Consider the following 12,413-nt stretch of genomic DNA (forward strand, 5'->3'; position numbering starts at 1 on the left):
TTTTAATACCTTTCTCTCAACTTGTTCTTGTCAGCTTTGATCGTCCAGTGCCAGCTGCGTCGGCTTCTTCCTTTGCCTGGTGTCTTTTTCATCTCTCTTGTTCTGTAATTAGTCAGTGTACATTCTAGCTCATTCCTTGTTGGGTTTTCCCCAGTTGCTGTGTGGTTTGTGCAGGATACGTTATAATTTGAACTTGTCACCATCAGAAATCTTTTGTTTTCAAGTGACTTTGCCTCCAGTGCCTTTAACTTGTTTTATAAAATAAAAGTTATTCCTTCCTAATCTCCCGGCTGCTTCCCTTCACCTCGCAATGCATCATTACAAAATTGCTTCAAGTCTTTTGGTACCAAACACGCCGTTTTGGGGTGGGAACACGTTAGCATTGCCTGGCTAGGTTCAGAGCTTGCTCACGTAACAGGTATGCATTCTCAGCAGAAAAGGGCTTGGGGTTTATGAAAATCTCAACAACGTCATTGCACAATGATGGCCTTTGAGGCCCCCGGTGCAACAAGACCGCAATCTTTGATACACCCCAAAATTCCTTTTGTGTAGATGCATCCATCATCTTTAAGAAACTTGAAATACAGTCAGAAAAAGTTCAGCGCTGAGAAGTAAAAGGAGCTGCAATAGCTTCTTATTGGTAAACAGGAAATGCTCCCGGTGTAGTGTACATGGCTAAGAGGCCTGTAAAAGCTCCTACCGTCACACACAACACTTACCTTCGATTCGTGTGTCCCTCGTTGGAGGAGTAACACCCTACGGTGAGTCATGAAGTGACCAAAGTGAACAAAGTGTACCATATGCACTTTGTTCATGCATGCGTACAAATGAAACATGAGGCCTATTGCATGATTGTGCCACCTCAACAGAATGTGACAAAAGTTCATGTGTGGTGTGCTGCAGGCATAGGGTGCTGGGTGTTCACCATTCATGTTCACGCAGATGTTTGGTTCCCAATATTCTGGCAGACCACATCTGGAAGCACTGCAAGCTTGTGTTTTTCTTTCTTTCTTTCTTTTTTTTTTTTTAAAGGACTGCCTAGAGTCTAACAAAGTAACCATATGAGTCACATCAAACTGGTGTCTGGAAACCAAACCCTGATTAAATGCATAATGTGTGGTTTGAAAAGGTTTTACGAAAACATTAATGTAACATGACTTGTTAATGCGGTTATAACACTTCACCGATATACTTTGCTGAGAACAGTGAGAGTATACAAAGACAATTTTGTTCAGGGTTTCCTAGTGAACGTGGTGGTCTCTTCTCTTCGGTACCAATGCAAAAACAACTTACTGCAGGTTTAGTTAACCCCTTCATGCACCCTGTAACCTGATAACACTTGTTACATTACAGCATGACCGCATAAATACAATATCCGTCGTTATTAAATACAACTATTGGCACACCTTTAACCACTGTGATTTAAATTAAAAACAATACCGATAAGTGACATCCTCAAAGTAGGTTAACACATTCAATCCCAACCATTTTCACTGGAGCAACCCCCCCCCCCCAATCCCAGCGTTTTACTGGATTTTAACTTGCAAGGCCTACAGAATATTTGGTTCTAATGCTATATAAACACGGAGCCTACCAAAATAAAGTTTGGACTCTCTTCTTTCAGCAGAAAAAAAAACATGTTTCTATCTTTTTCCATTCTTCAGCAATCGGGATTACAAAATGGCTAAATTTCATGAAAATGGCGATTCCTGGGAAAAAAAACGGAGAAAAAGAGCTTATTGTAAAAGCATGCATTTCAAGCACGCGAGGCACCACTGCCAGCTACTGGTCGCTTTTTTTACATAATTTACAATGCAAACGGCTTGTTCTCATTCACAGGTTGCATCAGACCCGCCTCCTCTCTATGACGCAAAAAAAAAGAAAAAAAAAAGACTTAGACGTACAAGTAAATCCTTGGTAGGCGGGGCCTCATTTTAAAAAGACGTACAAGTACGTCGTGCGGGATGAAAGAGTTCAGAACGTCAATTTTGACTTGCATTCACTCACGAGGAGCAATTTGGGTGGGGTCATCTTATTTATCCCCTCCTCCTTCCATATCCCAGGGTCACCATGCCCGGTGGCTTTGGGCCACAGACCACATTCTTAAGCCCCCGGGCCGTTGCTGCCCGTCACAACTTCAATCATACGGTCCGGATTTTTCGTCAAAGAGCAATTTGAAAAAAAGAAGTGAAGATGGAAAAACGTTGCAGTTCTCAACTAATCTTCCACAATTTTAGAACTTGTCAAAACGTATTTATGTAACAGGAAGTTTTTTTTCCTGTGTGTGTGAGGATTGCCATTTTGAGCATTTTCCTATCAGTGATGGCTTATGTCACAGTGCCACGGCGACAAAACTTCCTGTTGGGATATTATCATGCTCTCTTTCATTCACCGTAATGTGGTGACAAGCCTTTATGAGCAATGAGTTTTCCCAGCATGCCTATCAGTAACCATTTTACAGAGGGAGAGACGAGGAAGTTTGATCTCCTTCTTCATGAGGGTCCTCCCCACCCCCATCATCCTGTTGACTTTCCCATCGATCACCACTCCCGCATCCAGTTCCTTTTCTGTTTCCTGCTTTTCTCCTGCAGCATGACACATCGATGCAGACAGCCCCCGCTATGACCCCAAACCCCTGGAAGGCAAACATGGAAATCTATTGACATTCCTCAGTGATCTTGTGGCTGGCGCCGTGGCCGTGCGCACTTGTCACGTGAAACCATTAGAATGAGGCAAACCCGTTCCCGTGTCACACCGTGCGCCTGCTCCGCATCTGAGGAAGGTGTGTGGATGGAAACAGCTGCTGTTGAATTATTCACATTGCGGACTGAATAATTAGTTTGTATCAAAATCTGATTACATGAACCATCTTGTTATGTTTTCTTATTCATCACTTCCCAGTCAAAATGAGCCTTCAGCTTTTGTTGATTGCTAGCTCTCCATCCATCCATGAATTTTCTGACCCGCTTATCCCCACAAGGGACGCGGGGCATGCTGGAGCCTATCCCAGCTGTCTTCGGGCGTCAGGCAGGGTAAACCCTGAACTGGTTTCCAGCCAATCGCAGGGTACACATAGACAAACAACCATCCACACTCACACTCACACCTAGTGACAATTTGGAGTGTCCCATTCACCTGCCACGCATGTTTTTGGAATGTGGGAGGAAACCGGAGTACCCAGAGAAAACCCACGGAAGCACGGGGAGAAAATGCAAACTCCACACAGAAAGGCCGGGGCCGGAATCAAACCCTGCCTATCTGCACTGTGAGGCAGACGCACTAATCACTCGACCACCGGGCTGCCATGTATTTCACATATAAACTTAAAACTAGGACTGTCACTGATGAATATCACACAAGGGGCTGATATTGTACTTAGTAACATTTTTTACACTGATTCAGGGACTGATTCGGCCATTGTTTTCCAAAGTAAAAGCAGATGCTTGCAAATGTCTTATTTTGAACAAACATGAAAGACAATCAGCCGGCTTTCATGAAGGAATGCAGAAATCCGAACAATTCTTGTTGAAAGGCTGAAATGAAGAGGATTCAGACCATTTTAAGTTCAACAATGGCTCTAAACAATTGCTTGATGATTAAAATAGTTGTCAATTAATTGCATAACTGATCCGCCAATCATCGTGAGACCTCTATGACCCATGGCACAAAATACTGTCGCACCTTTTTGTTTCCCAACCAAAACTGACTAAAGTGTGGGCAAAAGGGTTCATCTTCACGTCAACCGCATATAACACAACCCATTACATTCAATCTTATGAATAAAAACTAATTATTGTGTCGCACACCAGAAAATAAAAACACTTTTGTATGCTTCCGCCTTACAGATATCTTTTCTTCCAACTGCTTGTCACGATGGTTCCTCTACTTGTCTTTTATCTTGCTGGTCACTGTACTGACAGGCAACATCTGCTCCAAAGTGGGGATGAAGACCTGAACGCATTTCCATTATTCAACGGGAAGGCAGCAACTTCACCCGGGGTCTCGTCTTCAACACAGGAATGTTCCAAATCTATTCATCTGGAATATGATGTTTCTTTGGCTTCCAACAGCATCACTGGCAATTTCATGGATTCTTTCGACCTCACCAGTGTCATTATTAGATATACACATGGACAAAATTGTTGGTACCCCTCTGTTAACGGAAGAAAAACCCCATTGTGGTCACAGAAATAGCCTGAATCTGACAAAGGGAATAATGAGTAAACATTTAGTGAAAAGTAACCAATGAAAGTCAAACTGCTTTTGAATTGTGGTCAAACATCATTATGTCCAAAAACAAGACTCGTGAAACTTGCTGAAATGATGTTCTACTGTTAACATAATATTTTGTTGCATAACCATTTCAGGTTATCAATGCAAAGTTTCAGTGGGACTTCCACATATCTCAGCAGGTATTTGGCCCACTTTTTGTGGGCAGACTGTTCCAGTTGTCTCCGGTTTGAAGGTTGCTTTCTCCAGATGGCCTGTTTCAGCTCCTTCCGGGCTTCCATAGATGTTAGACAAGGGCTCATCGAGGGCCACTTCATAATTGCCCTGTGCCCATGACCCGTTTTTTCTCTGGAATACCTTCATAGTTTTGAGATTTCGTTGTACCCCGCACAGATTCAAGAGACTGAGCCAGATGAAGCAAAACGGACGCAGAACATACAGATAAGGCCTCGTCAACGTTTCGCAGTGTAAAAAAAAGTGTATTTTTTTTCTTGGTATGCTACATTTGTGCATCTGTGAACAGAGTACCTTGCCAAAAAGTTTCCATTTTGTCTCATGCGTCCACAGCTTCTAAAAGCTTTAGGACTTGTCAACATCCAGTTTGGAAAATTCCAAGATGACTTTTTTGATGATTTATTTACAATAGTGGTGTCATCATTACTTGTCATCCCATGAAGTCCACCGTGGCCCAAACAAAAACGAATGGTGCGACAGTGACAGACAGCTGTGGGAAAGACAGCTCACCGCAGTCTGTCACTCACAAAAGTCATCAAATCGGTATTTCTTTATTCGGATCGAGTCAATCAATAGTGAGGAAAATTTGTTCAGGCTGCCAAAAAGAGTTTTTGGAAAAACTTGTACTTGTGTATGCATTGATAGAACCTTTTCAAGAGGAATGCTTTGTACTGTCAATTATGCGAGGAGAAATAAAAAGTCTTCACAAACACACTTTTATTGACTCAGACATTCTTCTTAAGCACAGAGAGCAAGACCCCCCCCCCCCCCCCACCCCCTTCCTCCATCCTTAGGGACGACCCCTTCTTAAGGGAGACAATACCCCCCCCGAAAAAAAATCTAGCCTGACAAAGGACACAAATGATTAGAAAGTCCGATCATATCATTTTGGAACGCTCATCCAAATGAGTTCCGATTGGTTGGAGGTTACACATGTTGAAGTGATTCATGCTCAAGGATGAAATGGCTGTCAAGTGTTTTGGGTCTCAAGACGGCTCGACCACAATCCACAGATGTTTGAAATCCCTTTTACGCCTATTACATCACAGGGCAACATGTATTGATGCTGACATGCTGGCATGCTAGCGAGTTGGAACCATTCAAGGAGTTGAAAGGTGTGACGTATTTGTTGGTTAGCGGTACACATTTAAATGAAGATTTTGTTGCTATCTCGTCGAGTTTACAATGAAGTATTACATCGTTGTGCAGGTATATTCACATGAATGGCTGTGGTTTATAGCCATACATGTTCTCTGCGTGCGAATTCTCTCGAGAGTTATCGAAAATAAACACGAGATGGCGATGAAAGGCCAAGTTTGAAAGCGTTTGCTGGCGAGTCAATGGAAAAGTTCTCTGTGACACAATACTGCCCCCGTGTGGCCAGAAAACGAGCTGTGGCAAATGGAGCAAATCCAAAAACAAAAGCTTGATTAGCATGAAAACGTTCGTACACATCTTCCTAAGTAGCACACGATCAGTTCAATTAATGAGCAATGTAATTCAACATACAAGAAAAACTCCAATCTAAAAAAAATAAAAATAAAAAAAATCACACCAAAAACACAATCTAACAAATTAAATCTTGTGCAGGTGAACGGAAAGCAAAATAATTTCCTTTTTTATGAAAACAGAATGCAATACTCACATATTTTGCGTGTCTCATATTCATGCATATGAAAATCATGCTTTATATTACCGTTCAGTCTGTTGGCTCATATTTCAGCGATAACGCATGCACAAGAAGAGTTGTTGGCAGAATGCATCATCACTTGGGAACCAGCCCACGGGATTGTGGGTACATTGGAGAGGTAAGATTTTGAGGGCTGCAAGAGGCAGTGCGAGTGTTCAACTGCTTGCTTGTTCTTGATCGACTGAAGGATAAAAGCCATGGCAAACAAAAAAAATTAATTAACTGGCATGACCAGGCCAAACCAGGAGGTACTGTTTCCAAATGACCATGTTTGAATAAAATGGCGTCAAGGTAAGTGTCTTTCTTTGACCTACCCAGACTTTGGTTTCCTGATAGTTCCACTTGCACTGGCGACAGGCGAAAGGCTACAATCAAATCCTGATGCATCCACCTCGAGATCGTCCTCATCCTTAAGAGCATCCTTCAGAGCTGCCACCACCTTTGGGGCAATTACTGGCTGCTGATAGTTTTTGGTGGTCCGAGACGGGAGATCCATTTCGAGCAACAGGATATTTTCAGCCTGACGGGGTATACCCATGAGTTACAAACTAACAAAACATTTAAGTCACCAAGAAGACAGAATGTAGAGTACAAAAATATCAAGGATTCTTGCTGACGCAGAGAAATTTCAATCATAGTATTTATAAAGCCATTTTTATATTGTGAAGTCGATCGATTGCGACCGGACCTCCTTGACCTTAGCTACCCTGACCCTTTGGGTCTGCTATAACATTGTCATTGTGACATTAATAACTAGAGCTGCGGTCGCAATGGTTGTCTTGCATTAGATTTATGAGAGAGACAGAGAGAGAAGGACAAGGAGAATAAAGAGCATGAAATGCCGTTACTTTGTATCTCATGTCAAGGCTGAGCATCATGGCCATGCGAGCGTGGTGACTGAGAGGTCTTCTGAATCCGACGGCAGACTGCGGCCTGTTCGTCATCCGAGGATCACTGAACACATACGCGGAATTAGCTAAAAGCTCGAAACTAGATACGGTGCTGTGGATAAAGTGAAGACTGTGGATTGCATCATGGGTAAATCGATTGCTCCCCATGTTTAAGACAAGAATGTGAAGTGCAATGAAGTCAATCAAACGATCAAAAAGGAAAAATCGGATCTAATTCAGGTCTTTTCAACGCACTCGTCCATCACAGCCAACTGAGAGTCAGAGAAAAGTGCATTTGTCTCGCGGCTGAATTTGAATGGAAATCACAAGCGAGCAAGTCTGCTTCCTGAGCCCACAAGCAAAGCAATCATTTGGATATGACTAAATGATTAAGGGATAAATAAGTCAGAGACGAATCATATTGGACTTACTGCTCAACACGCGTGATTGGTTTCATCTTCCAGTATTCGTCCTCTTCGTCAAAATAAGCTCTGGTGACTATTTTGTTTTTGTCTTCCAGCGGAATAAAATTGTCAATCATCTGAGACCTACATGGAAGAACAATCGGGACCATAAGAACCCACCCACCCCCCACCCCAAAAATGCATCATCACTGGAAAGAGCAGGTACATGACATTTAATCTGATCACACTAAAGAGGTTATACTGCCAAGAAATTTGACGTCAGATACAGGTTGGCTTCCAAGCATGCATGAGGGACAAAGTATAAGTCAGCGGGTCCCATACTTGAGTTTTAGGTCCCTGGTAAGCTCGTTCTGGGTCTGTTCCAGCTGCTGGCGTGCACTGATGTGTGCCTCCTGGATTTCGTGGATTTCTGCCTTCACAGCCTCCAGTTTGGCAAACAACTGAAGGGCGAAGAAGACAACATGATCACTAAATTCCACGTCTTTCGGAAACGAAACGAGCAAGTCATTTTGAAGTCCGGCCTGGCAAGATGCGAACGCAGAGGTGGAACCTGCGCAGTAACTTAACTGACCTTTTTCACTTTCTTGGTTTTAATGTCAACTTCCTGCTGTAGAGAAGTGTAAGTCTCTTTTAGCTCCAGATTCTCCTCGTCTCGACTCTCCATCTGTAGTCGCATCTCTCGCTCTTTCCATTTCTGGAAACAAAAAAAAGATTGTTTTCGTTTACCTCAGACTGAACCGCACGTGTTCGCGGGATAAAAATAAGACAGGGAATATTTTTTGCGATCTCATGTACGCAGTGCACTTTTAGTATTTGTCATCCAAAACCAGCCGAAGCAGGATGCTGCGGCATAGGAAGAATTGCATCTTCAACGAGTAATGCAGAGTCCTTCGTACCTGTTCGTCAATTTCTTGCCTTTTCAACTCCAGCATCCTCTGCTGCTCGTTTGTATGATCCACAATGTTCTTCCCCCCAACGAGGAGTTTACTCTCCATTGTCTGCAGGACAAAAAGGCACTTGGCTTACAGGACAAATGAAGTGTGTACAATACATTCAAAGCTGTTGATTTTTGGTGGATCGACTTACCTGTACATGTGAATTAGTCATGAAAAAACACCTTGACATAATAGTAGGGGGGAATCATTTACCTTAATTTTGGTTGCCAGTAGCTCTCCCTCTTTCTGCTCCCTTTTCAGGTCAGCCATTTTATTCTCCTTCTCTTGCAGGAGTTGAGCTTTCTCCTCAGCCACCAGGCTGTGATCCTCCATGATGGCTTTCCTCTCTTTCTCCAGCATCTCCTGCTGTTCCCTCCAATAATCCCCTTTGTTGTCCTCTTCCTGATTTTCGTCAACATCATTATCGCCACTCTCCTCTTCCTGATCCTCACCATCGCTACAATCGCCGGCCCTCCGCTTGTGCCTTCTGTTCTTCTTCCCCGTACGCTTTTCCAGCTGCGCCTTCAGTCTCGCAATCTCCTCCTGAAACTTCCTGAGCTGGGCATCTTTGGGGTCCTCGTTGATGCATGGTGTATTCTTGATGTTCTTCGCTCTGCTGGAGTAGTGCAGTGTTGTTAAAGTCTCTTCCAGGTTGTAAGATGCTGGGCCAATGTTGGCGACCATGACAGTGCGGGCGTTACCTCCGAGAGAGTCCTGTAAAAGGCGGGTCAGTTTAGAATCTCTGTAAGGGATGTGGCTGCTCCTGCCATCCACGAGAGCCGATATGACATTCCCTAAAGCAGAAAGTGACAGGTTGATTTTAGTAGCTTCTTTCAGCCTCTCCCCCTGAGCCCCGGTCTTGGTCTGCCTTTCGCTACCGGCTAGATCCACCAGATTGAGTTTGCCAACTCGGATGTGGTTCTCCCCATCCAGTCCCAATTCACTGCATTCTACGGTGATGACAAAGATGGCATGAGAACGGGAGCTGTGTTCGTTCATGTTGGTGGAGCCCACCGAGCGGTTCTGATTGCCCACATTCATGACGTTTTCGATCTCCTCTTTACTCCTGGTGACAAACGATGACAGATTTTTAACATAAACACCAGTGTCCGGCCTCTCTCTCAGCTCAAGTTGCCGTGCTTGGTCCTTGGAGAGTAAATCTCTGATCTCTTCTTGGTAAATCTCCAGATACGATGCGCGCACCAGGTACTGCTGATTCTGAGATCTTGAGATGTGAGTGAAGATGTGGTCAAATGAGTTGGGGATAACACCTCTCCTTTCCGGATCATTTCTTGTACCCTCCATGGTGTATGTTTTCCCTGTGCCAGTCTGTCCATATGCAAAGATGGTCCCATTAAATCCTTGTAGAACTGAATCCACAAGAGGCCTAAAGCTTTCATCGTATAGCTCAATTTGCTTTGACTTCCAGTTGTAGACCGAATCAAAAGTGAACACCTTTGATGACTTGCAAGACAAAGATTCTCTTGGATTCCTGACAATTATTTGCCCTAATTTGACATCAACTGAGACCACACTCTCAAATGTGGCTGCCCTTTCTTTGTCATTCATAGGACGACAACGCACCACGACTTTTATAGACTCTGTGTTAGTGGACATTTTGAACGGAGGGGATGGTCAACACGTGCAGGTTAGCAGGTGCTGTATCATATGCTCTTCTAGTGAAATCTCGTCATCTGAAAGCGCAGGTCCGAGCCTGCTGAAGAAACAAAGAAAAAACTGTCATCTGTTAAAAAAAATAATAATTTAAAAAAAAAAAACGTTATTGGCAACAGTTGAGCTAAAAATGGCAAAAGATGATCCTGTTGCCACTAAAATCAAGAAATTGCGTCCTGTGTCAGTGTGTCATTTAAATAAATTTTGTCCAAAGACATGAATGCCTTCTTTTGACTGTAAACTTGATGATGTTAATTGGAGCGACCACAACAATTACTCTATGCTTACACTATTTATTTGGACCAAATCAACAGTGGCCTTTTCCCATACAATACAATACATGCTGATTTATATAGCGCTTTCACACCATAGCTGCAAAATACACTCACTGAAAAGGCAAAATCATATTTTTTTCACTCGATTAGTCATATAGTAAACACACACACACACGCACACACACACAACGCCCAAATAATAAAAATAATGTCAATGCCAAGATTGGACACTTACGTGAATATGTCGGTATACTTGTTTTGTTTTTAATCTGTATATGCGGGTCATGGTTGATTATTGTAATAAATTAATAAACAATTAATCACCGACATTAAACTATCCCAACAGTTGTTGTACTCAGTCCATCACGTGATCCCGGAGCTATTTGGCCATTCATTTGACGAAACCAGTCAACCGTGTTAAACGTTCCCGCGGGCGTTTCTGACGTTTGGCTTTCTTTCTAACGAAACGTCATTACATCAGTGTTTGCTTCTGTTGCTCCAGCGACACTGACAGAACGGATCGATAGTAAAGTAAATGGACATTGAAAAAAAGATGATTCACGAACTACTAGTGCGGTTGGAATCCCGAACTACCGAATGCATACCTGTCAACTTTTCGGAGCGCCAACCTGTATAAACTACCAAAAAAATCCGTATGAAGAGCAAAAAATCCTTATAACATACCAAAGCATTTTATGTCAAAATAACGGCAGAAAAAAACCCACGAAATTTTCAATGATATTTATTGTAGATCTCCATAATACAATGTCTGGTTAATGTCTAATCATCATTCTACTTAGGAGCATTACTGTGCTCAGAGTTGTATTCCTGCGTTACTTTTTTGGAAAGTTGCCGGAAATGAAAGCATTCGAGTAGACTCGCACCATTCGGGGCAAAAGCAAACGGAACTACCTGTTAGGGGAAGAAAAAAACCCCGGAAATGTTCAGAATCCGTATGATTTGTGCGATACGGCCATATACGTAAGATTCACCACAAAATCCGTATGAACTATGGCTAAACCGTATGAGTTGACAGGTATGCGAATGTAAACACAGTGGTGATACAAAATGCCCACAATATATAATCCAGTATACTTGAAAGGTAACGGTGAGGAAAATAAAAGGTGAAATACAGAAAGGAAACATGATTAAATAAGAGGAATATGCTAAGTCAGGGCCACCAAAATGTTTGAAAGTGAGCTGGGTGCGGATGCAAAGGGCTACCAATTTCTTCGCACACAACTTGTGAAATCACAAATTTACTCAAATTACCTTCAGTTAATTTACTAAAAATGAATAATAATGATCTATGTCAAGACAATGACCACTTTAATGATTTCTCGCAATAATTATCAAATTCGGTTTATAAAGGTCTGGACACAGTCAAATAATTGTCATTTTGCACAAAACTGAGTGATAATGTGTGTCATTTGAGTTTCTGTTGCCTAATTACTCAATCCATGCAATCATTTACTTATAATTTCATTGACCTCGCCTTGAACACAGTCTGTGTATGTGTGTAAGTGTATAAATAAATTATATACATAAGTGTGTGTATGTACGTGTGTGTGTGTGCATGCGTGTGTGTGCATGTGTGTGTGTGCGTGTGTGTGTGTGCGTGTGTGTGTGTGGTGTGTGTGTGTGTGTGTGTGTGTGTGAGCTGGAGACTATCTCAGCTCTCTTCGAGCAGTAGGCGGGGGACACTCTGAACCGGTTGCCAGGCAATTGCAGGGCACACAGAGACAAACAACCATCCACGCTTGCACTTACACCTAGGGACAATTTTGAGTGCCCAATCAGCCTGCCATGCATGTTTTTGGAATGTGTGAGGAAACCGGAGTACCCGGTGAAAACCCATGCAGGCCCGGAGAGAACATGCAAACTCCACACAGGGAGGCCGGAGCTGGAAACGAACCCGGTACCTCTGCACTGTGAGGTCGAAGCGCTAATCGCCCAGTGGTCGCATATATATATGTATATATATATATATATATATATATATATATATATATATATATATGTATACTTATAATTTTTTATATATATATATATATATATAT

At 42.6% G+C, this 12,413-nt stretch overlaps 1 protein-coding gene across 1 annotated transcript; it reads right to left on the reverse strand.

Annotated features, from left to right (window-relative positions):
• Positions 1-6,229: 6,229 nt before the first annotated feature.
• Positions 6,230-10,103, reverse strand: LOC147209973 (kinesin-like protein KIF3B). Its single transcript, XM_086127684.1, has 8 exons — positions 8,618-10,103; positions 8,366-8,467; positions 8,041-8,163; positions 7,791-7,909; positions 7,476-7,592; positions 7,003-7,108; positions 6,469-6,674; positions 6,230-6,335 (listed from the first exon to the last, which is right to left on the reverse strand). The coding sequence occupies exons 1-8, from the start codon at positions 10,019-10,021 to the stop codon at positions 6,230-6,232; spliced, it is 2,283 nt and encodes a 760-aa protein (XP_085983810.1). The 5' UTR covers positions 10,022-10,103.
• Positions 10,104-12,413: the final 2,310 nt, after the last annotated feature.

This window comes from Hippocampus guttulatus, chromosome 1 (genome assembly GCF_054856545.1).
Source record: "Hippocampus guttulatus isolate MCC_2025c chromosome 1, RoL_Hgut_1.0, whole genome shotgun sequence".
NCBI lineage: Eukaryota > Metazoa > Chordata > Actinopteri > Syngnathiformes > Syngnathidae > Hippocampus > Hippocampus guttulatus.